The following is a 27191-nucleotide window of genomic DNA, read 5'->3' on the forward strand; positions in this document are numbered from 1 at the left end:
AAAATTACTATTTTATTTAAAATTACTACTTTAATTTAATTAAAAAAAAATAATTAATAATAAATTATTCGTCGTTAATAATAGAAAAAGAAAATTCATTTGAGGTATCGAAGTATCGATTTCATGATCAAGTGGCATAAAAGTGAATTACGATTTCCGCAGAGTGGGTCGCCACTGTCGCTTTCATTCGCGAGAATCAGTGACGGAAGAACCGCATTTTAAAACCAGCTGACGAGATGTTACGTCAGTTAGTCGGTAGCCGTTGCCATTGGACGCATGATGTGATTACCTAGCGCCTGTTACTACAGAATTCTAAACTCGTGTTTTTTCATTCTAAATTTCAAGCGTTTTACTAAAATATGTCTAACGTCAACGAATACTACAGAGCGGTCCTTCAGTTAGTGAAGGAAGCAGGCTCGGTAAGTGATGTTTTCTCTTATAAAAACGACAAGCGGCAACTCTTGTTTTGAGTATAAAGTTATTCTTGGCCGATAGCGGGTTTATCGATTTTGTACGTAGCTTCAGATTTCAATCGAGTTCTCACTATCGTTTTCGTTATATTCGCGCTATGCTGTCCTGTCGAACACGTTATTGTTATTTGTTCGATAATGAATATTGACAATAGTTTTGCAATAGTGTCGGCATGTCTGTTATGATGCAAATTATAATTATGATGCATTGATCGATATTATGTATTAACATTACTGTGTTATTTAATATAATCTATTATACACTTTTTTTGTGACATTTTCGTAGGTAGAAAGATAATTACATTACTTCATAGAGGGGGTTTGTACTTGTTCGGCTTCTTAGAAGCGCGGTTATCGTGCTGAGTGAAATAACACCTCACTGTTATTTTGCGATGATTCAGTTTAGAATTATGATTTATAACCTATCATTACCACTATAGTCATTATGAACAACAGTATATTTTTTATCTCGCGATAGCGCGAGAATTTTAATAACGGAAGATTTGACTACTATTCAAATACGATGACATAAATGTGAAATATCTTTTATCGGGAATAGATCAAATTAAATATTAACTACGAAATTTATAGATCGTAAGGGAAAAGATTAACCAACCTCAGGATCCGATGACGAAATCCTGCGATGTCGATCTTGTCACTGAATGGGATCAAAAGGTCGAAAAATTGTTAATCGACGGAATATCTTCCAAATTTCCTGATCACAAGTATGTTATGTTATTATAATTTATAGTTAATAATTTTGTGTTCACAGGGGCGGATCTACAAGTTGTCTTACTGAAAATATATTTTAAATCTTTTGTTTATATTTTATTTAATATTTTCATAAAAAAAGTTACAGTATATATGATGAAATAATTTATATTAGTAAAGCAAATATAAAAACTAAGATAGCAAATGTAATTTCATTTTTTAATGTAACTGAATTTTTTATGTTTTCATACTTCTTGGAGGAGCCCCCATTGCCCCCTTTCTGGATCCGCCACTGGTTGACATTTTCATTCGAACTTCATCGCCACAACCGAAGATTGCAATATCATAAATGACAATAAACGTTGGGAACAATTTATAAAAAATATTGAAAAGATAAATTATATCTTAAATTATAACATCATGCCAGCAAACTTTCTTGAAAGAAGTTATATTAATACGAAAAGTACTCATTAGGAATTTTTTAAGAATTTAATATTGAAGCACAAAGATCCTATTATACGTCGACTATGAAACGTAGCTTGAACGTCTGCAGCCATTGAAGAAGCGACTATAATCGATCAGCTTTCAATTATATTTTTTCCATCAGTTGCTTTCCTATTATGAAATTGCTTTCTCATGAATCGTTCTACTAAGGGTAATGAATTCAATGGAATACCATTTGACCTTGTCAAGTCGTACATTCGACGCGTTGTATGCTCTTTAAGCTCATTATGTTTGGAACAAACCACGGCTCATAATCTGCTGCTAAGGGCCTCGAGATATGGAGGACGGAATTTTCCATTGGCGAAACTGATCCTAGCCGAAAGAATGTCTCTTGAAATAAATATTTACCACATATGAGATCATACTTGGCTACGCAATTAAAACAGAACAAACATAATGATTTGCTCTATTATTTCACTATCATATCACACATCTCACTGATAAATCAGAAAACAATGTCTTACGCCATACTATGCAATATGGATATGGAATAGGAAAGATGAAATGTTCAATGATAGTAAAACTATATTTTTGCAGATTCATTGGCGAAGAAGGAAGCTCGCTTGGGAATAAAGTCGAATTAACTGACGCACCGACATGGATCATCGATCCCATCGATGGCACGATGAACTTCGTGCACGGTCTGCCGCTCACATGCATATCGATCGCATTGTTAATTAACAAGGTCCCCGAAATTGGAATTGTTTATAATCCTATCTTGGAACAACTCTTCACCGCCTGCAGGGGCCAGGGAGCGTTTCTCAATGGAGCCCCTATTCGTGTTTCTGGAGAGAAGGGTGATTATTTATACTTTTATATTTTTGGGACAATTGATGTGAATAGAGCTGTATATATACGGTGTCCCATCTGAACTTTCACATGCAATTATTGATTGAAACACTGAAACAGTGAAATACATTGAAACACTGAATAATATCATTGATATTAAATATTAATATTATTACCTTTCTTTTCTGTTTATAAATTCAATTCAATTTCTTTCAGAATTGCGGAAGGCTTTAGTAATGATGGAAATGGGCACAAGCAGAGATCCAGAGAAAATGAAGATTGTATTAGAGAACGCTAGTATCCTTACTCCACAAGTTCATGGGTAAAAGATTGTTTCCTTAAGTCCTATGAAAGTTTTGAGTATAAATCAAGTCATTGTACTGTTATATTCTGGCAAAGATAGCCAAGGCTAATTTCATAAGTATTTTAATATAAGTATGTCATATTTGCTTGACCTCTTCAAGGTCATATAGACCTCATTATAATAATTTTGTCTTCAAAGTTCTTACTTTTATTTCTAAAGTAAATATCTCCTGATGTAATTTTTTTAAAGCATATTTGTACATTATATGTTTGTAGAATACGAAGTTTGGGATCTGCAGCTTTGAACATGTGCATGGTAGCTCGTGGTGGAGCAGATATTTCTTTTGAATATGGTATTCATGCTTGGGATATTGCAGCTGGTGATATTATTGTGAGAGAAGCTGGTGGCGTGTGCATAGATCCAGCTGGTAATTCATAAACAACAGAACTTCAATAGAAATTGTGTTTTTCATACGGCACTTGATTTTTATAATCTTAATTTTATACTGTATTTCAGGTGGTCCATTTGATGTGATGAGCAGAAGAGTATTATGTGCGTCAACAATGGAGTTGGCTCAAGAATTAGCTAAAATTCTAGTTCAGTATTATCCTGAGCGCGATTGAAACTCTTGAGATATCAAGAAAATTAATTTCAAATATCTGCGTCAATTGTGTACGTGTTTAATGTACATAAGATTTGTAATTCCTTTTTCTCTCGACTGTACAACGCAGATTCGACATTTTCGTTGATCTTGCAAGCATTTAAGGTTTACAGATTAAAACAAAGGTTCAAAAAAATGTGTCTGTTTATTAGCTTCGTACATTTATGTCATATTTATTTAAATGTAAATTGAATATTACATCCACATTGACGATGAGTTAAATGTTTAACATTACTGTATATTGAAAGAGAGGCATACGAATGCAAATGTAATATGTCCTTTATTGAAATATAATGTGAAATAAATTGAATTATTTCATTATTAGAACACGCCTTTTATCCCAGTAATTATTTCTGATTTACAATTTCCGAATTACAAATTAAAACCATTTTTAATTATCTGAAAACTGAAAGCCATGAATATTAGTATCATGTCATTTTTTAGTGTTACCTATACTTACGTTATGTACATATATAAAAAAATATATCAGAATTGTTCAATACGTTTAATCCTTAGACAACCAATTACAATGATAAAGCCAACATTTTATTTTCAATTCATTAATTTTATACTACTTTTCCAAAATTATCTCTCAGTGTATTTTGTTTAAAAAATGATAAGTTTAATTTTAGTTAAAATACCATTCAATAATTTCGTAAGTTCGTGTAACGATTGACCCAGATCGGCCATCCAAGGATTACAGCCGAATAAAAATATAGATTTTATATACCTCACCTGTGCACATACTTACGGTTCTGTTAATCTTAACGAAAGCTTAAGACAAACCTCCCTGTTGATACAAATTTATATTAAACACTCGGTGATCCACTTTTTGTGACAGGCATCATAATTATGCAGTTGTCAAGCTCCGCTGCCGTGAAGATTTTACTCCATTTTCTTCATCATCATTGTTTTCCATCAACAGCTTTTTTCATCTCTTCCATTGTCTCCCCTCCTCACAGGGAGGGCTACAAGTGAAACATTACCAAATTGCCAATTAGAAAACTATATGCATAATCTGAGATTTTGTGTATTCATTTTATTTCCGTATTGAAATGTGCTCGAAACATTTATTTCCCCCATTTTATTATTTTAAAATTTGATATTCAATGTTTCAGAAAATTGAGAGTTGATATAATTTAAATAGTAATATTTATTTTTTTCTAAATTAGTTTATACTTTTTAATATTCTTAACTTACAAGAGGAATGCATGAACTTTGGAACACAGATTTGGTTCAAACTGAGTACAATCACAGGGAATTTAAAAAGTAATAATTTTGCAAAATGATGACTTTCCTAGAAGCAATTCACATCGAGATTTTTAATTTCTATTTAATAGTAAGATAAGAAAAAATACTCGAAATAAGAATAAAAAGAACTTATTCTAGAAAAGTACACACTGAAAATTATTACACCTTAAAATTGTAATCAGTTTGAACCAAGTGTTACAAAGATCTCGTATTCTAATTGTCAGCAATATATAAAAGAATATAACTATTAAGTACATATAAAAAGAAAATATCTTGTTTTAAGGAAAGCAAGGATGATCATTATAACGACTTGATTCTGTTTTACGATGTAATTGTGCAGCTTTCGATTTTTGCAATATTACGTCGTTTAACGTGAAACGGATATACTAAATATCCCATAAGGCAGTCCCCCATGAATACCTTGCAACGGGATCGCCGTTAAATGCCCATGATAGGTCCAACCGCGCTTAACGATGCTTTGAATCGAAGACTCATCTGAAACATAAGCATCCTCGTACAATATTGCCACACAAGAAATGTATACCATGAACCATTCAAACAGCATTGACGTTCTGTCGCATCTTACAAAAATAAATAACGTAATATTAAAATAAACAGATGAAAAAAAACTTAATTAAGCTACGATACGAAATCGTGAGCTACAGTGATGCGTCTGTTGAAAGCGATTGAATAATCTTTGGTCAATTAATGTAATATTCGTTGGTAATTATTTGAAACTCCTATTTCTCAGTGCAAATATATACATTATTATTTTCTTATATACTCCTGTCTTTACATTAATTGTCTAGATAAATGCAAGTTGCCAGATATGAAAACGATTATTAATACTATAACGATCGACAGAGTGTTAACATAATTATAATAACTTATTTTGCACCACTTCCTAAGATACACTTCGGCTACCTATCTCCTTGTCATTAGATTAAAAACAGATTACAATTCTTTTCTTTAAATAATTATTTGCGGCACGCGATACAGCGCGATTAAGACTGAAAGTATGAAATTACAGGGCTCGTTTCTCATTCTGTTAAGCATGTGTCGTTTTATTTCAATAACCTACTTACTATACAATTTGTTTCTTCTTTGCCGGTACAAGTTCCCTTGTTACCGGGCTTCGTGTCAGCGCGACGACACACAGAAGAACAAGAGAGGAAAAAAAAGAAGAAGAGAATCGTACGATCAAAATTCGTTCAAGTTTTACAATTTCCACGAGATCTCCTTCGTCGCGAACGTAACACACCATTTAATGGATTTATGATATAATAATAATAATAATTAATAATAATAATAATAATAATAATAATTTACACGAGATTTATTAGTCGTGAAAGAAGTCGCGCGTTTGAATTGAAAGATTTAGAGAAAAAGAAAAAATACTATGTACCACCATTCTTTATGCTAAGTATCGATGGCCAGTTCACGCTGAAAGAGGCGGTCACATTTATCCCCAAGTTCATTTTTCATCCACAGAAGTATTTTGATTTACCATTGTAATTGCGGCGAGCCTCCTCCTTCTAGTATTCACCGTTGGTTTATTACTTTATCGCTGCTGTGCACAAAGAAAGAGAAGAAATAAACGAAATCTTTTAAGCGGGTTCAATTTTCGAAAAAGAGATTTTTTACGCCCTGATACACTACATTGTTCCGAGCTGTGTACAAACACCTGTCGTTTTATGATCGTCGATAAATGCATCAGTGAACTCCAACATTATTATTACTTTTTTTTTTTATTATTCATCGCTCGTACTTGGTTATTTTACTTAATATAAAAATATTGCACTCTATTGACCTGCAATAGTTATCGTTCATTAAATAATACGGTTCAGATTGATAGAGTACAATGTGTGATTCAAATCATTTGTTTCCCTTGTACGTATGTATTTATTTATCTGGAGAATGTGTGTTTTTTCTGTTACTTATAGACGGAGCTAGTGACAACGTGAAACTTTTGCACCGCCTCTTTCTGCTAAAACGGATACAAGACATTCAATATAAGGAGACACCGCTTATGTTAGTATGTTTTTATAGTATACAACAAATCGTTAGCGGTGTCGTTTCTTTTTTTTTGCAAATTACGTCAATGAATTCTCCGATGTGGGACCCCGGACAGGGTTACCTAGATCTTTTCTTGTATAAAGGGATGTGCCAGAGCGTGGTTCACTGTGATCCTCTTTCCTGCGTCCAACATTAACGTTCGTTCCAAGAGATCCTTCAATTGTCCAACTTTACGGCTTTGTTCCGGTGGCAATGAGTTTCCGCCTAACTCTGCACCAAGATCACGAGTTGCGGGTATTGTTGACATTACTACAACTTTCGCCTAAAAAATGAAATTTGTGGTTTTACAATTCACAGTCTGTTCGGTAATAAGCATCAGAATGGCTCTTATTTATTTTTGATGACAATTTTCAAATTTTTAAATTGTCATAACCTTAAAGTTCCAAACTCCAATTCTTTAATCTCTTTGTTCTTTTATTTAATTCAACATAAACACACGGAATTCTTATTAGAAGTATATTATACAAATAAGAGCCATCCTAATAAGCATAATCGTTAAGTGACTTACCACACGGCAAAGGGCAAGGTTGGAAAAAAACAGTAGAAAGACAACTTACCCGCTCTGTGACCTTATCAATTTCATGATACAGGAAATTGCAGTTAGAGTCAAAATGCTGATCCTTGAATGTGCCTTTCCTAATCAGCTTATTAGGAATTTTGCCTTTTAGGTCCATGAAGAATTTCAACATTTGGTTGTTGGTTTTGCCGGAGAACATTATTTTTCCCGTGTACAATTCATATATGGTGCATCCCACGGACCACATGTCAATGCCGAAATCATATGGCGTGCCAAGAACTAGAAAATGCCTGTGTTATTTCTACGGTACATGAGAATGTTGATTAAATCACTATGACAGTTGGGGTTCACCCCAAGTTGGGTTTTGATCAATGTATCAAAGCCAGAGTTTCCGTTTACGTATTGAAAAATAATACGACTAACGCAATCAGCCGCTGAAAATTATTTGTTTCTATCGAGTGTGTATACTGTTTCGAATCGTTTTGTACCATGCTTTTCAAGAGACGCGCTCTTGCATGGCTATCAGAAGCTGGTTCAAAGTAGAAGAGTGGTGAGTAAACACAGATTAATCTCTTGAGTTTGTCAGTGATATACATTTTAGATGATTAAAATGTAATTAGAGGAATTAAAAAATAACCCAAGAAATTAGTATTGTTGGTTAGGCTATTGAAGATATATTTGAGCGGCGAGTAAGAATGATTGATACTTACTAATCTCAGGAGCCCGGTAAAATCTTGATACAAGATATGGCGCTATTTCATTCTCATGAGCATGAGAGGCTGAACCGAAATCGCATAATTTCAATACTAGCTTGCTCTCACTGACTAGAATGTTATCCGGTTTGATGTCAGCATGCAGAATATTTGCACGTTTTAATAACTTCAGAGCAAGGAAAAGTTGCTGCGTATACGATCTTACCGCTTTTACGTGTAAACCAACGTCTTTCCCGTACTTTTTTAAAACCTGAACACAATTTTTATATAATGAACTGTAATAAATGACTGACATAAAATAACAAACTTACCTCTCTTAAATTCATAGCTAAAGGTTCAAACACCATACATAAATGATTCTTATGATAGAAATGCCTAAAAAGTCGTAAACAATGAAATCTATCCTCTGGATCAGCGTCATTAAGTTTTCTAAGGATTTCTAACTCTTTAAGGCCAGTCTTATGCCTAAAATAAAAAAAGGAAAGAGTGAATATATTGATTAACTTTGACATTATATAAAAATGTATTATAATTACATTATTTCATTGTTCCTTATTATTTTTACAGCGACATCCAGATTGCCTCTAGCACTGTCTCTAGCTCTCACAACGTTACTAAATACACCTTGGCCTGTATATCCATAAACAACGTATCTAGAATCTAAAGTTTCACCTACACGTACTCTAAAAACAGAGTCAAATACATTCTTCAAATAATAGGATCAAAATACAAAGAACAAAAAGAAGAAAAGTCATACCTATAATATCCTTCTGCATCATCCCAGTTGTCTGTTAAACTAGGATTATCAGGGCCACCTTGTCGCTTCCCTTCGACAGTTGGACTCTGTGTAAAACAATAATATTCGGAATTAGATTAATTTTTTTTTAATATATCAGAAATTTAAAAAATATGTGCAATCTGCAAATATAATAAAAATTGTAGACGTACATTAAAATCACCAATATTATCTGCCTCAGCAAACATGTCCCATTCGTTTGCCTTCTTTGCATTTTGTTTATCATCTTGTTTAACTTTTTCTGTTGGCTTTGTATCCTCAATTTTCTCAGTCTCTTCTGACGGTGCATCTTCAAACCTAGATTTTCTAGCTTTGATTAACGGTGACTTTGGTTTCTCAGGCAGTGGTGGGGTATGACTCTCTGAAGTGGATTCGTTATTGTTTGATGGAATTTCTATGGATTTCTGAGATACGTTTGATTGACTTTCTGAAGGCGGTGTAGCAGGAACAGTGTTTATGTCGGCAGACATATTTGAATCTTCATTTGGTCCACCTAACCTCTGAATTAAGAACACAAATATTTACTCTTAACTCTTCAACATTATTGCACGAAGATAATACTAGTATTGGAATATAAATTAATATTAAACAGTATAATAAAATAAGCATACCTTAAGAAGCGCTTCTCTTTGCTTTCTCCTACGTTCTATAATCGCTTCTTCATCCTCTTCTTCCTCGATATCAATATCCTTGATATCCTCTTCGCTCGAACTTTCTGAATGATCTATTTTCAGTCCTTCAGATAAAGAGTCTTTGTATTTATCACCCCGTTCCCTTTTACCATTTTTCTCTCTGTCTCTGTCATGATCTCTGATGTGTTTGTCTCTATCTCTCCGACTTCGAGACAACGATCTCGAGTGTTTGTACCGATCATTTCGATCTCTGTCTAATCTACTTCTAAGAGGGCTACGTGACCTTCTCACGCTTCTTGACCGGTCCCTGATCCTGTCATGATTTCGGCTGTCCCGTCGATCCCGAACATCATTGCGGTCGCGACTTCCTCTACTATCTCTGTGTCGGTCTCGACTAGCATGGCGTTCCCTACTGTCTCTTTTATCACGGCTATGTTTGTCTCTGCTAGGAGGTCTGTCTCGGCTACGACGGTCTCTACTCGACGGCCGATCTCTGCTGGCGTGACGATCTCTACTAGCATGACGATCTCGACTGACGTGTCTGTCCCGACTAATGTGACGGTCCCGACTGATATGTCGATCCCTACTAACATGTCTGTCTCTGCTAACATGTCGGTCCCGACTGACGTGGCGATCCCGACTACCTTGTCGTTCTCTGCTTTCCAACCTGTCACGACTATCCCGCCTTGACTTGTCAGATTTGTCTAATGATTTGTATTCATTACGGGATCTGGAATTACTGTGATGATCTGAATCTCGTCGGCGATCTTCTTCCCTGTAATTAATGATTATTGAAATGTATTAGATTAGTAATGGGTAAAACAAGCACCTATCCATCAACTGTTGTATAAGAATGTCATATATTCAACGTACCGTCTATCTTGTTCTCTTTTACGCGACTCGTCTCTTTTAATAGAATCTTTACGTTTATCATCTTCCGGCCTTCTCTTATTATCCTCCTTTCGGGAATCGTCTCTGTGCCTATCGCTCGGTTTTCGTACTTGCCTATCATCTTTCCTATTGTCATCTCTCCTTACTTCCTCCTTGGTACGGATTTTATCCTCTCTTCTCCTGTCAGAATCTCTTCGTTTCTCTTTATGTTCTTCTCGACTCCTACGATCTCTGCTCATATCCACTACCACGCGTCTTTCAGGTTTCGCTACTTTTTTGCGTTCTCTACTACCAGATTTACTTCTAGCTCTTTTCTTGGGAGGTATATTGTCATTCTCGCTATCATCTTCAACAAGTATAACATCAGGTGTTTCTGTGACTTTTACTTCATCTTGATCTGGTTCTTTATCTTCTTTTTCAGATTCATCTGAGAGGTACTGTACTAAACATGCTTGTAACCTTTCCTGTAGAAACATTAGGGTACAATTAAAACTTTGTATATTTATATATAAACATTGTTTTGGAAGAAACTTTACCTTCTGTTTCATTAACTCTTCGAGATCAATATCATCCTCAATGATTGTACAATCTACTTCGTCTGAATCTAAATCTACTAATTTTTCATCTTCGCTTTCTTCCGTAGAAACCACTTCTAATAAAGAATTTTTTACTTTGCCATTTACGCCTATGTCTTTCTGAATCACACGGGTTGATTTCTCATCTAGTGATCCATTTTCGACTTCTCTTTCTTTTTTAGGTCGTTTATGTTTCTTGTGTCTCTTTCTACAAAGTATTCAATAACATTCAAAATGATGAATTAAATAATAGTCATTAAAAGACAAATCTTACACACCTTTCTTGTCTGTCTATCCTACCATCTTCTCTTTCAATTAATTTATCTTTTTTATGCTTATGATGCTTATGTTTTCTTTTCTTTTTCTTTCTTTGGTCGATCAACATGTCGGATTCAGAGTCTATACCGACAATGTCTCTCTTAGAGTCTAAACATTCTAAATCCGATGTACTGAAATACAATTTGACGATAAATTACTGTACAAGAAATAATATGCATTGTTAATGCGCTGAATAATATTATAAAAAGTAAATGTAACGTGGTGATTTATATATTAATCTTTAGAATATTTGTACAAATGCAGTTGAGTAGCATTAAACAGAGCAAATTGCGAAATGCTGATGTTACAGAAAAATTAGGTTATTTTTTTAACGTATCTAAATTGAAGATCATTGCAGGAATAAAAGCATTCAGCTGTGAATTCATTAAGCTTCCTTACATTATTCCAAAAATACAAAGGACCTGTTAAAAGTAAACGACATTTATTCCGAAAATAAACAGATGATCACGTAAGTATAAACGATGTAAACAGACAAACAATATACACCTTTTTCCTGTATCAAAATTAAAACCAATCGAATTTCTGTAATGATAAACGTTGAAATTAAAAACTTACCCCATGATTACTATGTGTAAATTATTGTTAAGAAAAAAACTATAGAATTACTGCACAAAACAACTACACGCATATATGAACTCTTTAATGGGCTGCCATCTTATATGTTCGATCGTGTTATTTCGAGATATCTCGTTCCCGTATCGAACTATCGATAAAGAAGGGTTTCTTCCGGTTTCCGTATTCTCAAGTCACACGAAACTTGCTACACTTCTGCTTTTTGTTAATTTATATTATTTCACACTCTCCGTAAGTATTTATTACAATCACATAAGTAATTCTATAATACTGATTTACCAATCTTAATAATTATGCAGCGAAACAGCATAAAAAATACAAGAAACGTATATAATTATCGCGGGTTGGTAGTCACAATGAAAAATAAGTCTTTAATAAGATTTAATACTATAGTCAGAATAATTGCTCAATAACGTTGAAATTTATATTTGCAGTATATTTATTATGGACTCTTTATTGTACAAAATGGTGGATTACGAGTCGTAATAAAAATTGCGCGATTCGAAAGCTCTTAGATACATTTTATAAAAAGACAGATCCAGTGTCGTTGCTCCGTAAAATGATACCGATTGAATGCTATATATAAAAAGTAAAATGACAACATGGCAAGAGAATACAACACCGAAGTGGAACTGTATGCATTGCGTTTATGTGTGAAATTGTATGTTGTGTGTATGGTATTCTTCTACATGTTGTATTATTTATTTGTTATTCATTTGTGCTATACTATGTAACAAAGTTACGTAAGAATTATTTTTATAAACTGTACCATATAAAATGAGTATGTATACTGCATGAGAATGCGTGATACTTTCTAGCACATTTTTGTTTGTCATTTGTTTATGTGAATAGTATACAAGTAGTAAACTATGTAAAAACTACTGCTGTAAATGGCAAATGTTTGCTGTAAATAGCAAAGCGTAGTATAATATCGAAAAATAAGTGTATTTACTGTGTACTGTAATGAAACGGTATAAACTTGAATATTTTATATTTTGAATGTGTAATTTTAGATTCAATAAGTTTAAGTTCAGGTAGATTATATCGTAGTCATAATTGCGAAAATAATATGCGATGCGTTTATAAATTAAATAATTAGTAGCGAAGACTAAATAGTACACAAACAGTGCGCATGCGCGAAGGCGCGCAAAGTACGCGCATGCGCACTAGGTTTAAATTTGATATAGAAACATATTTGAGTATTGTATTATTAATTAGTATTGAAAGTTATTAACTTTTAAATATTCAAGAACCATTAATTTCAAATTGTGATCTATGTAGAATACAATTATTAATTGATTGTAATTATAAAACAAATTGTGGCTTGTTATAATTATATGTAATAATTATAAAACAAATTACAGTTTGTTATAATTATATGTAATAATTATAAAACAAATTGTAGCTTATTATAATTATATGTAATAATTATAAAACAAATTGTGGCTTATTATAATTATATATAATTACAAAACAAAACTTTTCTTCGACCAGAAGGGAAGGGTAAAATTAAAAATACCATCACATAATTTGCAATAATTTAATTCGCAAAATGTCTTACAATATAACGCGAAGTATGCGACGCGTCGTTGGTGAATGTTGCTGTTGTTCTTGCACCTATATTTGTTACGTCTCGCGACACCAACCACGCGTGGCATTTCTTCGTTTCCATTTTTTTCTAATCATTGCTTAACAGTCGCATAAACAGCCGGCCATTACGCCGACGTCTATCATTAATAATTATCATTAATAACGGCAATGGTAACGAGTAACAATTAAATTAAATACATTATACATTACGAATAAATACTAAAAACAGTACTCACTCAACTCGCGTGAGTGACGCTTTCGCGGTATATAAATACAAAGGGATTAAGGTGGGTGTGGGGTGGGGGTAAGGGCGAGGAGTCACGTGCCCTTTCTAAATCATTTCTTTACGCAAATTCGATCATCAACGACCGATTATCACATTCTTCGACGATCCGAGTCTCGGGGTTTCTCTCGTCGAAAATTCAATAATAATTTTTCTTTAAACGTCACGTAGCTGAAAATTGGCGCGAAATACGAAACCCTTCGACAATTTAATTGAGCTTTCATTCGAACACGAAACGAAGAAACGTTACAAGAAATCTTTACAGAAGAAACAATACAGAATTAACAATCGTGAATAGTATGATGTTTAAAATTAAACAAAACGTAAAGATTACATGTAAGGTTTCTTAGCTTCTTTCACAAAGTCGAAGAATTTCTTTTCGAACCAAATTTTCAGTAAAACTATCGAAACACGTTGATACAGAGCAAAGCTCTTTCTATCGATTTCAAGAGTGCACGAGGAAGTCTTGGTCCGTTGTTGAAGAGAAAAAAAAAATATATTAACCTATATGCTGACTAGATTCTACACTCATCCGATCGACTCTTACCATCTAGCCACTACGCGTTGCTTCTAAAGGAACGATAAAACGATTGTTCTCGTTGTTTAACAGTATTCAAGTCAGAGATCAAATATTTGAAAGTTTCACCGTTCGTGGAAGAAGAGATTTGAATTTAAAAAAAAGAAATTCCAGATTATGGTCCTCGATGAGAACGAACTTGAACCTGTTCGTTACTGTTTCGTTAAATCGTACAAATGCTTATTCGAAGAGTTTCTTAGCATAGTGCCAAATGCGGAAGAAGTATTCGTCTTGTCTGAGAAGCCTTGCTCTCGCGTATGAGTGGATGTCTGCGTCCATGTTGTGCTCTCGAAGCCAAGAGCTCGTGTTTTCGGTGCTGAAGCTTATCGAGGCGGTTTCACCCTTCTCGGTGGCTTCTGCGATTGGTTCCACTACTGTCAATTCTGAAAAATAAGTCAATAATTACTTTTCTGTTTAAAATTTCTGGACTTTTACTTGAATATTCAAGGAGGACTTTTCACTTGAATTTTCAAATTATTTTATTTCTACTAAAAATAAAATAAAATATTCTAAATAAAAAATGTACTAAAATTATGTCAAAATGTTTCAGCAAAATTATACCTGAAGCCGGTACGATCTTCAAGGGTTCAGACTCCAAAGGATCGCTGAGTCCAATTTCGTTCCTGGCGAAGATCCTGATGACGTACATGTGGTTCTCCTGTAAATCCCTGATGTTCAGTTTCTGTATATCTGGGGTCACTCGGGCTACTTCCATCCACATCGTCCTCTTTGTGTCTCTGATAGCGATCTTGTAGCCCTCCAATGGTGCACCGCCATCCGAGTCTGGACTTCCCCATGAAATTACTACCGTGTTCGCTGCGATTTGTCTGATCTCCAAAGGTGCCGTTGGTGGGGACGGTACACCTGCAGAAAAGCATCAAAACTTTACTGATCTATCTTTAACTTGTTAATAGCTTGTAACTTGTTGTTAACAGCATAGTAGTAATAGAATTATGCGTTTCTTACTGGCATGAGTCTTTAGGGTAACTGGCTCTGAATTTGCAGGTAAACTGAGGCCCTGACTGTTCTCTGCGAAGATTCTGAAGAGGAATTCGCTTTCTTTCAAGTTCTCGACGCAGTATTGGAGAGTTGTGGCGTCTAGAGTGACTACTTTTGTCCATCTTGCTCCTTTTCCGATTAGTGGCCTCTTCTCGATCACGTATCCTACACGGAAGAACAAAATATGTAATTCAATACTGAAAGCTTACGAGTTCGTTTTGTAAACGTGGGTAATTGTTATGAAGTTCAGGGGTTTGTGTTTTTTAACTTGTTGTAAAATTGATAGGAATGAAGATCTGAACCTTATTGTATGATACTAGAGATACTCCTCTTTACAATTTTATATTTCATTTCTCTGGAAATGAACTTCATGACATTCAGTGTAGAAAGTGATTCCTTTTTAACCCACCAAATGTGAATGTTTTTAAAAGGACAAAGTATGACTGATTTTTTAAAATACGAACTCTGACTGATTTGTTACAATGCAAAATGTGATTGATTTTTTAAAATACAAAATATGACTGATTTGTTATATTGCAAAATGTGATCGATTTTTTAAAATGCAAAATGTGTTTGATTTGTAAAAAGACAAAGTATGAGTGACTTTTTAAAATACAAAGTGTGACTGATTTTTTAAAATGCAAAATGTGATTGATTTTTTAAAATACAAAGTATGACTGAATTATTGAAATACAAATTTTGACTGATTTGTTACAATGCAAAATGTGATTGATTTTTTAAAATACAAAATTTGTTTGATTTTTTAAAATGCAAAGTATGAATGATTTTTTTTAAAGACACAATGTGAGTGATCTTTAAAATATGAACAATAATTCTGGAGATATAAAATGCGATTTATTTAAAAAATTACCTGTAAGTTCTGCGCCTCCAGTGCTAGCAGGTGGTGACCAAGTAAGAGTAGCGCTCTTGCTGGTAACGCTTATAACTTGCACGTGTTGTGGACACGAGGGTGGTGCTAAAAATCAAGCGTGTCATATCATTTATATGGGAAAACGAAAGAACAGACGAACGATAAAAAGCCGGCTTACTTTGGCTGATGACTGTCTTTGTCGACGGGAATATACCCAGCAGAGCGTACATGCTGCTTTCGGTGAGCTTTGTTATTTCTAAGCGACGGCGAGAGCATTAAACAAGCGTAAAGCGCGTTAGTGTGCGAATGAATTAAAGTGTGAAAGCAGTTTTGTGTTTTATATCATTTTACCATTCACATTTGAAGATTTTTCATTTGTACAATTTCCTTTTTTGCATTGCTTTCTTGCATACTATTTTTATTTTGAAATAAAACATTTTTATTTGTTTCGGCAAAGACTTCCAAATTACATAAAATGAAATATGAATTTGTATGGATGTTTGGGGAAATGTAATATAGTATATCATAAGTTGATAACATGTAAAAGTTTTGTGGTTGGTAATTTTTAACGTTGGTAAAATACTGCACTTCAAAATTTAGTTTTTATAATAACAAGAAAGAATTTGAAACATTATATTATTGAAAAATAATTAATATAAGATTCTTTTTTATTATGAAAAGCCCACTATAGAATTGTAGAGTATTGTCATCTAGGAGAAAAGTGGTGAACTGTGACGACAATCGTGTCGGTAATATGGCTACAGCTGGTTGTGCTGTCGGTACTTTATCGACACAACGAAATAATATTGAAGTAAAATTTCGGAAAATTGTTATGTTACGATATTGACCAAATTTGGTAAATAAGCTTTTTTTTTTGCAAAAGAAGGTATCTGGGAGGATGGTTTTTGGTGACTTGAAAGAAAATTTGTTGATATTCTTATGTCATTTCCTATAACATCGACTAACAGTATAGTGTGCGAATTTTTTTGAACACATAATTTGCATATTTAGACCCATAAAATATATTTCAAAGAGCATAAAGTCAATACTAATAAATATATAATAAGTATATAGGATATTAATCAATAAAATGGATATTAATCGAATTTTTTTGGTGGCGCCATCTATCGATTGAACATGGGAACTAACGGAACTACGTGTTTCAAATGCGTGTAGTTCACCCTGTTTGCCGGAGAGATGGCGCCACCAGTTTATATAATTTTTTAATTTAATTAATATTGATTTTATTGATTTATTTACTATAATATGCATTGAATTATATTGGAATGCAAGGTTAATTAATTTTGGAATGTTTTGACTTTACCAAATTAATGTCAATTTGACTTTTTTTTCGAAAATCTGAAGGAGTAAAGAGAAAGAAGAAAAGAAGAAAATCAAGCTCTAAGTCACATCAGATGTTGCAAACTTCTATGTAAACTTCTATGTAGACTTGTATATAAATTTCTATATAAACTTGTCTATAAATTTGTCCATAAACTTGTCTATAAACTTGTCTACAAACTTGTCTATAAACTAGTCTACAAACTTGTCTACAAACTTGTCTATAAACTTGTCTATAAACTTGTCTATAAACTTGTCTGTAAACTAGTCTACAAACGTGTCTACAAACTTGTTTATAAACTTGTCTATAAACTTGTCTATAAACTTGTCTATAAACTAGTCTACAAACGTGTCTACAAACTTGTTTATAAACTTTTCTATAAACTTCTCTATAAACTAGTCTACAAACTTGTCTATAAACTAGTCTACAAACTTGTCTACAAACTTATCTATAAACTAGTCTACAAACGTGTCTACAAACTTGTTTATAAACTTTTCTATAAACTTGTCTATAAACTTGTCTATAAACTTGTCTATAAACTAGTCTACAAACTTGTCTACAAACTTGTCTACAAACTTATCTATAAACTAGTCTACAAACGTGTCTACAAACTTGTTTATAAACTTTTCTATAAACTTGTCTATAAACTTGTCTACAAACTTGTCTGTAAACTTCCAATTAAACTCGTATATAAACTTTTATGTCAACTTGTACCGAAACTCGAATATAAAATTTAATTCCAAAAATTCCTCCAGCAACTTCAAATAGAAATGGTAGATTGATATAGAGTAGTCCTCTATAGACTTGCATAAGAATAAACTTGTATAATATATTAGCTGTAATTATTTTGCCTGTAGCTACCAAAGCACTAAAAGATTAAATAGAGCGAATATTATCAGCCATTAATATCGCAATTATTGGCCGAAATCGTTTGATTGGCTTACTGATTCGTCTGCCTGGTGCAATTGCTTCCTCTGCTTCATATGGAGGTCCAGTTCCAACACTATTCTTAGCCGTTATCCTGAAGTTGTATGGTACATCTGTCTTCAAGTCTGACACGCTGAAGTGTGTCGTTTCTTGTTTGGTAATTCCAATCTGTAATTAACGCAATTTTCAAGGTATAATATTACATCATTTAATCAAAAAATTATGACTTCTTTGTATGTTATAAGATATGTTCTTCTTTTAAACAGGTAAGGTATAGACAGTTTTCTTCCTTTGAAAATTGTGAGTGATTATAATGTTTGATCATCTTTTGAAAGCTTATCAGTATAATACTATAATGCAATACAGCATACTAGACATTATACTAAAAGTTCTTTGTGAACATATAAGAAATTATTAGGGAAATTAAATTAAAAATCACTTGTACTTATGCTTGTGAATATATCAGAAGTTATTAATGAACTTATATGGAAGACTATCAGTTATAAAAGAAAAGAAGTATTTATTAACCTTCTGCCAAGTCTTCTTCGACTCTTCCTTCATTTCGATGATGTATTCCGTGATCGGAGTTCCACCATCGTTTTCCGGAGGCAGCCATTTTATTGTGAACGACGTCTTCGTCATTCCTGATACTTCCAGTGGTCCTCTTGGTGCTCCTGGTGGTTCTGTTAAACGAATTTATTCATTAAACGAATTATAACTATCTAACAAATTAAAACAGTGGCATAAAAAATAACATAACTCTTACATTTTTAAAAACCAAAATAAACTTGCAATTCAATTTGACGAAACCTAACATCTTTAAACTTGATGATCTTTCAATTTAATCTTTAGTAGTAACAAGTTAAGAATTGAGTTTTAACAAAATATTTATATAAAGATTAAGAAGAATAAAGAAGCATGAAGAATGAGGAAGAATGAGGAAGAATGAAGAAGAATAAAGAAGAATGAAGAAGAATGAAGAAGAATGAAGAAGAATGAAGAAGAATGAAGAAGAATGAAGAAGAATGAAGAAGAGTGAAGAAGAATGAAGAAGAATGAAGAAGAATGAAGAAGAATGAAGAAGAATGAAGAAGAATGAAGAGGAATGAAGAAGAATGAAGAAGAATGAAAAAGAATGAAGAAGAATGAAGAAGAATGAAGAAGAATAAAGAAGAATGAAGAGGAATGAAGAGGAATGAAGAAAAATGAAGAGGAAAGAAGAAGAATGAGGAAGAATGAGGAAGAATGAGGAAGAATGAGGAAGAATGAGGAAGAATGAGGAAGAATGAGGAAGAATGAGGAAGAATGAGGAAGAATGAGGAAGAATGAGGAAGAATGAAGAAGAACGAGGAAGAATGAAGAAGAATGAAGAAGAATGAAGAAGAATGAAGAAGAATGAAGAAGAATGAAGAAGAATGAGGAAGAATGAGGAAGAATGAAGAAGAATGAAGAAGAATGAAGAATGAAGAATGAAGAATGAAGAATGAAGAATGAAGAATGAAGAATGAAGAATGAAGAATGAAGAATGAAGAATGAAGAATAAAGAAGAACGAAGAATGAAGAAGAATGAAGAATAATAAAAATATTCATACCGAAAGAGGTTCTCATTCTAACAGTATCAGATTCCAGTGGTTCCGAAGCTCCAACAATATTCCTAGCGATGATTCTGAACTGGTATTCAGCATTTTGCTGTAGTTTATGTACACAGAAGCTTTCCACTTCTTTGTCGATGTCAACAACTTTCACCCAAGCCTTTCCAGGTTCACATTTCTCAATGGTATACTTTTCAAGCTCGATTCCGCCGTCGTCTAATGGTGGTCGCCATTCGATGGTCACACGATCTTGTCTGATTTCTTTAAAAACGACTGGTCCTTGTGGTTTGCTTGGTTTATCTACGCAATTTATATAATTGGTTCAATAATTGTCTTAGATAGAAGCTGTACTTTATATTTTACTTTTTACATGTTAATTTTTCGCAGTAATTTTGAATGTTTATTTCTGTAAAAATAGGAATTTGTATAGTTGTATAGGAATTTGGTACTTTTAGTTATTTAAATTTGCAAATTCGCATGTTATAAGTTATTATATTTGTGTATAATAGAGGGAAAATTGTAAACATTGAAATTTGCAAATTTTTGAGATAGGAAATTAAAAAATTTCCCAAATATTAAATTTTCAAATTGGTTGATTTCTAAATTGTTTAATTTGTACATCACAAATTGAATTTATAAATTTCCAAATCAATAAATTCCCAAATTCTATATTTCCAAATTTTGAAATTCCCCAATTTCCAAATTTCCAAATTCTCAAATCCACAAGTTCTCAAAATTCACCAATTCTCAAATCCCCAAATTCTTAAATTCCCAAATTCTCAAATTCACCAATTCTCAAATCCACCAATTCTCAAATTCCTAAATTCTCAAATTCCCAAATTCTTAAATTCACCAATTCTCAAATTCCCAAATTCTCAAATCCACCAATTCCCGAATTCTCAAATCCACCAATTCTCAAATCCCCAAATTCTCAAATTCCCAAATTCTTAAATTCTTCAATTCTCAAATTCCCAAATTCTCAAATTCCCAAATTCCCAAATTTCCAAATTCCCAAATTCTCAAATTCCCAAATTCTCAAATTCACCAATTCTCAAATTCCCAAATTCTCAAATCCCTAAATTTTCAAATCCCCAAATTTTCAAATTCCCAAATTCTCAAGTCCCCAAATTCTGAAACCCCGAATTACCAAATTCCCAAATTTAACAATTTCCAAGTTCCCAAATCCCCAAATTCTAAAACCCTCAAATTCCCAAAATCCTAATACTCTCAAGTTCCCAAATTTAAAAATTTCCATATTCTCGAATTCCCAAATTCTTAAATCCCCAAATTCTGAAACCTCGAATTACTAAATCCTCGAAATAAAAAATTTCTGAATTCCCAAATTTCCAAATTCTGAAACCCTCAAATTTTCAAAATTTCCAAAAGTTTCCAAAAGTTTCCAAAATTCCCAAAATTCCCAAAATTCCCAAAATTCTCAAAATTCCCAAAATTCCCAAAATTCTCAAAACCCCAAAAATTCTCAACATTCCTGAAATTCCCAAAATTCCTAAAATTCTCCTAATTTCCAAAATTCCCAGAATTCCCAAAATTCCCCAAATTCTCCCAATTCCCTAAATTCCAAAAATTCCTAAAATTCCAAAAATTCTCAAATTACTCACCAATAACTTTAAGATGTAAATCAACCGAGGAACTGCCAGCCTGATTCTCCGCCTTGACCGCATAAGTAGCAGTGTCTTCCCTAACGAGCGAAGAAATCGATATCGTCGAAGTCTTCTCTTCCCTCTGAATAGACACCCGTTTCTCTTCTATCTTCTTGCCGTTCTTCGTCCAAGTCACTTCTGGTCTCGGGAATCCGCTCGTCTCAACCTCGATCTTCCATTGACTATTAACTGGCAGTTTCTGATTCGCCAGGTTCTCGTCGTAGACGATCTTAGGCGCTTCTTGAACCTTCAATTCGCAAGTTGTTTCTGCGGTTCCTACTTTGTTCTTCGCTTTCACTGTGAATTTAGCTGATGAGGTCTCCGTTGTTCTTGTGATGGTGTACTTTGTCATGTGGTTCTCGTAGGTGATGCTGTTGTCTGCGAAAACTTCGCCATTCTTCAACCTAAAATGAAGAATGATTATTAAATGTATGTTTCTATTGTAAATATTGTTTTTGTATTTCATTTTTGAAGTTGTAGTTTGGTACTTAAAAAACATTGACGATTATGTGGTTATATAGTCAATTGTATACATGAAAATTTATAAATGATCAAAGAAAATTAATTAAGGTGTGTATATAGAAATAAAGAACACTTTTTTAAGAAAAATTTCTTTTGTAAATATTGTTACTGTATTTCGTTGTATATACTGTATTGTAAATATTGTTTTTGTGTTTTTTGAGAAAATTTCTTTTGTAAATATTGTTACTGTATTTCATTGTATATACTGTATTGTAAATATTGTTCTTGTGTTTTTTGAGAAAATCTTTATTGTAAATATTGTTACTGTATTTCGTTGTATATACTGTATTGTAAATATTGTTCTTGTGTTTTTTGAGAAAATTCCTATTGTAAATGTTGTTACTGTATTTCATTTCTGAAGTTGTAGTTTGTTATTTAAAAGACGTTGATGATTATGTAGTCAATTGCACATATGAGAATTTATAAATGATTCAACAAATTTTAATAATTTATGTAAATAAATGGAGACTATACATATTTATGAGAATGTGTATAACTGACTGAAGAAATGTAAATCAAATTTTAAGTTATGCATGTGAATAAACAGAGTATGTGAATATTTATGTGACTATGTACAATTGACAAAAGAAGTGTAGTTTGAAGAAATTTAAATAATGCATATAAATAAACTGATTATGTTTATATGAATATATGTACATATATGATTCACTGAAGAAATGTAAATAATTTATGTAGTAATACATTCATTTACATATTTCTATCTAGGTTTATTATTTATATTTCTTCAATCACCTACTGATGAAGATAATTGAAGAAGCTAAAGCTTGAATATAATCTAAATGTGTATGTACTAAGAATTAATATATTGAATTATATGAAAAATATACAATATATTAAGAATGTATATTAAGAATTAGTATATATACTAATTGCCATGTTTTTGAAAAGTGTACTAGTCAGTAAAGTAAACTAAAGTGAATGTGAAGTATAATGTAAAGTAAAATATACCAAGTAATTTCAGGAGTTGGTGTTCCGCCAATCACGCATGATAGCGTGACAGTTTCTCCAAGTCCAATTACAACGCTCTTCAAAGGTTCCAGGATGACTGGTGGTTCCGCAGCCGATGGTTTCGATATCTTCACGTATGGTGATGTTGGTGATGTTTCACCAGGTCCTGCTTCGTTCACAGCAGTCACTCGGAAGGTGTATTCTTTGTTGGTTGTTAATTTTGTTACTTTGTGAGTTGTTTCTGTTATTGTCTCTGTAACCTTGGTCCACCTTTGAAAAGAAGAAAAGCGATTTTTAAATTCGTTGGTTATAACACTTACTTTAGTATCTCTTCTCTAAAAAAATTCAACATGTATATTTTAAGACACTTTTATGTTTATATCTTAAGAAAATTTTGTAATGTATACATTAAAGGAAATATTCTATTATTTATATTTTAAGAAAACATTTTAACATATATGTTCTTGAAGAAATATTTTAACCTTCAAAAATAATAAATTGAATTAAAATATACTTTGAAGGAATAGTGTGAATTATACTCACGTAGTCTCAGTCTTCTCTTGATACTCCAAAATGTATTCAGTGATAGGCGAATTTCCATCTGAGTCTGGTTTCTTCCAGTGAAGAGTCACGCTGTCGTTTGTGATTTCTAATGGCTCTGGAGCTCCAGGTGCACTTGGTACCTCTGCAAGAATAAACAAATTATTAAATTTGTAATTAAAAATTATTAAAACATTGAAAGATTTGTACAAATCTTCTATATTCTCCATTTTGAATTTTCCAAACTATCTTTGATTTTATTTATATATTTTGCTTTATTTTGTTTTATTTTATTTATTTTATAAATCAACTGTATTAACCTTCATTGTAAATAAGATACTCACGGACGATGACGACGTTGATTTCAATACTAGTTTCCCCAGCATTGTTCACCAGTTTCAAAGTGTAGTCACCGACATCTTCTTCTTGCACCTTTCTGATAGTCAAAGTTGCAGATTCCTCATCGATCGTTGGAGTCACGCGTTTCGATTTTGTCACCACGCGACCATTTACGGTCCATTCGTCCTCTGGTTTTGGTGTTCCAGTAAACTTCACTACAATTTCTACATCCTCGTCTTTTCTTACTTTGTACTTCTTCGGCGTGTCTGGGCTGATCTTTGGTGGCGTTTCGACGACTGTAATTGATTGAACATCATTGTTAAATGCAATTTTATACAATGTTTCTAAACTTGCAATATTAAAGATAATTCTAAACTTGCATAACTAAAGACAATTACAAACTTGCAATATTAAAGACTAATTTTAAACTTGCATAACTAAAGATAATTCTAAACTTGCAATATTAAAAACAATTTTAAACTTGCAGTATTGAAGACAATTATAAACTTGCAATATTAAAGACAATTCTAAACTTGCAATATTAAAGATAATTCTAAACTTGCAATATTAAAGACAATTTTAAACTTGCAGTATTGAAGACAATTATAAACTTGCAATATTAAAGACAATTCTAAACTTGCAATATTAAAGATAATTCTAAACTTGCAATATTAAAGACAATTTTAAACTTGCAATATTAAAGACAATTATAAACTTGCAATATTAAAGAATAACTTTAAACTTGCATAACTAAAGACAATTACAAACTTGCAGTATTAAAGACTAATTTTAAACTTGCATAACTAAAGACAATTACAAACTTGCAATATTAAAGACTAATTTTAAACTTGCATAACTAAAGATAATTCTAAACTTGCAATATTAAAGACAATTTTAAATTTGCAGTATTGAAGACAATTATAAACTTCCAATATTAAAGAATAATTTTAAACTTGCATAACTAAAGACAATTACAAACTTGCAGTATTTAAACTTGCATAACTAAAGACAATTACAAACTTGCAATATTAAAGACTAATTTTAAACTTGCATAACTAAAGATAATTCTAAACTTGCAATATTAAAGACAATTTTAAACTTGCAGTATTGAAGACAATTATAAACTTGCAATATTAAAGACAATTCTAAACTTGCAATATTAAAGATAATTCTAAACTTGCAATATTAAAGATAATTTTAAACTTGCAATATTAAAGACAATTATAAACTTGCATAACTAAAGACAATTACAAACTTGCAATATTAAAGACTAATTTTAAACTTGCATAACTAAAGATAATTCTAAACTTGCAATATTAAAGACAATTATAAACTTGCAATATTAAAGACTAATTTTAAACTTGCAATATTAAAGACAATTTTAAACTTGCAATATTAACGATAATTATAGACTTGCAATATGTTATATTGTCTAAAACAATTTGTCATAAAAAAAACAAGAAGTGTTTTCAATAATTTCAACAGTTAGTAAAATGTGTTCATATAAGTCATCATACAATGAAGGATTAATATTAATGCGATTTAAAAATTTGTCATATTTATGTACAAAAAAATTGTTTCTTACTTTCTACTCTCAATCTTGAAGACGTCTTCACGTTGGTAACAGCTGCAGTGTATTCTGCAATGTCGTCAGTTGTACATTTCCTTATAATCATCTTCTTCACTTTGCCCTCGTCGATGATCGTATATTTCGACGACTCCTCGATAACATGAGTTTTTCTGCAACATCATTAAATAAAATTTTACTTCTCTCCAAACTGTTGTAACTTTTCAGGGAGATAATTGTATTTATGGACAGAAAAGTATAATGAAAAGAATGAAAAATTGAATATGTATTATTATAATGTTTTTCATAGACAAATGAAGTGAAGGTCATATAAAGATCAACAATTTTACATTAATAAATGTTTAAAAAAATAACTGTATTCATGGACACCATAGTATAATAAAAAGAATGATATATCTAATATGAATTATTAATCTACCTTTCGTAGACAGATAAGGTGAAAGTCATATGAAAACTAACAATTTTAGATTAATAAATATTTAAAAAGATAATTGTATTTATAGAAACCAAAGTATACTAAACGAATGAAATATCTAATACTTATTATTAGTCCACCTTTCATAGACACATAAAATGAATGTCATATGAAAATAAACAATTTTACATTAATAAATATTTAAAAAGATAATTGTATTTATAGACACCAAAGTATACTAAACGAATGAATAATCTAATATGTATTATTAGTCTACCTTCCATAGACCCATAAAATAAATGTCCCATAAAAATCAACAATATTAAAGTGCTTTAATATTTGCAGCTCACCAAAATAATTGCATTAATAAATACCAAAGTATAAAACAAAAATAATGTAATAACTTACCTATACCAAGTGACTGGAACATCCTGCGATAGTTCAATAACGAAAACAGCGTCAGAATTCATCGTCACCAGAGTAACATCCGGTAATTTGGTGATGAAGTCGACTCCAGGTTCTTCGACCGTAAGTCTAGCAGACGACTTCTGTTTGCCGACTTCGCAAGAGTAAACTCCTGCGTCTTCCGGTTCCGTGTCGTAGATCTTCAATTTCTGCCTCTTTCCGTCGATCGATAGTCGAATGTGCTCTGAGAATTGTAATTCTTGGCCGTCTTTGAACCAGCGCACCAAAGCGTCGCCTTTCGTTAATTCGATGTCGAACGTTGCTCTTTCGCCTCTTGCTATTGTCACGTCTTGCATCTTTGTGATGATCTCGGGTGGTAATTCTAAAAAAAGACATGTTTATTCATTTCTTATAACGTAGTTTCGTTTGTTAATAATTTACAAGGATATTTTAACAATCGTTTTGTAATTCCTAGTTGCAAAATATTTTATTTATTTTTGGACTTAACTTGAGAAACTTCACAAAAATTTTGCTTTTGATTTTAATATAATAATTATTAAACATATTGAACATTTTTGTGAATGTAAATTTCATATAATAATCGTGTTTCTATAAGATAATGTTGTAAGATTAAATATATTTTCTCTTCAAGCTCTGTGCACGTCTAATAAATCACCACGCGTTATATAGCATAGTAAATTATCAAACATAGTTTGGAAACAAGATTTGCATGCTATGCATTTATAAATTTCAACAAATCGAAAGAAAT

The 27191-nt window shown here is 32.2% G+C and overlaps 2 protein-coding genes and 2 long non-coding RNA genes across 35 annotated transcripts in view; 2 read left to right on the top strand and 2 right to left on the bottom strand.

Moving 5' to 3' along the window:
* Positions 1-227: 227 nt before the first annotated feature.
* Positions 228-3749, top strand: LOC100883592 (inositol monophosphatase 1). Its single transcript, XM_003704749.3, has 6 exons — positions 228-419; positions 1062-1195; positions 2223-2482; positions 2691-2796; positions 3054-3205; positions 3295-3749. The coding sequence occupies exons 1-6, from the start codon at positions 360-362 to the stop codon at positions 3399-3401; spliced, it is 819 nt and encodes a 272-aa protein (XP_003704797.1). The 5' UTR covers positions 228-359; the 3' UTR covers positions 3402-3749.
* On the bottom strand, positions 3566-11914 carry LOC100883812 (Pre-mRNA processing factor 4 kinase). 17 transcript variants are annotated; one of them, XR_013037497.1, is made up of 16 exons: positions 11785-11914; positions 11169-11339; positions 10852-11098; positions 10298-10779; positions 9404-10199; positions 8945-9292; positions 8754-8839; positions 8533-8679; positions 8308-8461; positions 7994-8246; positions 7324-7562; positions 6350-7028; positions 6198-6257; positions 6096-6133; positions 5111-5185; positions 3566-4407 (listed from the first exon to the last, which is right to left on the bottom strand). It is a non-coding gene; the product is annotated as a Pre-mRNA processing factor 4 kinase (long non-coding RNA). The 17 variants fall into 17 exon arrangements; XR_013037498.1 differs by having other exon boundaries at positions 6198-6260; XR_013037495.1 differs by having other exon boundaries at positions 6096-6500; positions 6828-7028.
* Positions 11915-11948: 34 nt separating this feature from the next.
* On the top strand, positions 11949-12786 carry LOC143264060 (uncharacterized). The gene is made up of 2 exons (XR_013037503.1): positions 11949-12033; positions 12237-12786. It is a non-coding gene; the product is annotated as an uncharacterized LOC143264060 (long non-coding RNA).
* A 542-nt stretch (positions 12787-13328) lies between these two features.
* The window catches only part of sls (sallimus), a 171363-nt gene continuing 157500 nt past the window's right edge, over positions 13329-27191 (bottom strand). For 14 of the 16 annotated variants that reach the window (XM_076529445.1, XM_076529444.1, XM_076529439.1 and 11 more), the window contains 14 exons: positions 26426-26804; positions 25600-25754; positions 24020-24310; positions 23679-23820; positions 23136-23405; positions 21603-22048; positions 19984-20283; positions 18920-19074; positions 18409-18559; positions 16301-16378; positions 16123-16227; positions 15219-15416; positions 14814-15116; positions 13329-14635 (listed from right to left, as the gene is read on the bottom strand). In XM_076529445.1, coding sequence (XP_076385560.1) covers positions 14433-14635; positions 14814-15116; positions 15219-15416; positions 16123-16227; positions 16301-16378; positions 18409-18559; positions 18920-19074; positions 19984-20283; positions 21603-22048; positions 23136-23405; positions 23679-23820; positions 24020-24310; positions 25600-25754; positions 26426-26804 — 3176 coding nt within the window. In that variant the 3' untranslated portion in view covers positions 13329-14432. The remainder of the gene's footprint in view (positions 14636-14813; positions 15117-15218; positions 15417-16122; positions 16228-16300; positions 16379-18408; positions 18560-18919; positions 19075-19983; positions 20284-21602; positions 22049-23135; positions 23406-23678; positions 23821-24019; positions 24311-25599; positions 25755-26425; positions 26805-27191) is intronic. The other 2 variants (XM_076529442.1, XM_076529441.1) reach the window with 1 other exon arrangement.

This window comes from Megachile rotundata, chromosome 3 (assembly GCF_050947335.1).
Source record: "Megachile rotundata isolate GNS110a chromosome 3, iyMegRotu1, whole genome shotgun sequence".
NCBI classification, from domain to species: Eukaryota; Metazoa; Arthropoda; class Insecta; order Hymenoptera; family Megachilidae; genus Megachile; species Megachile rotundata.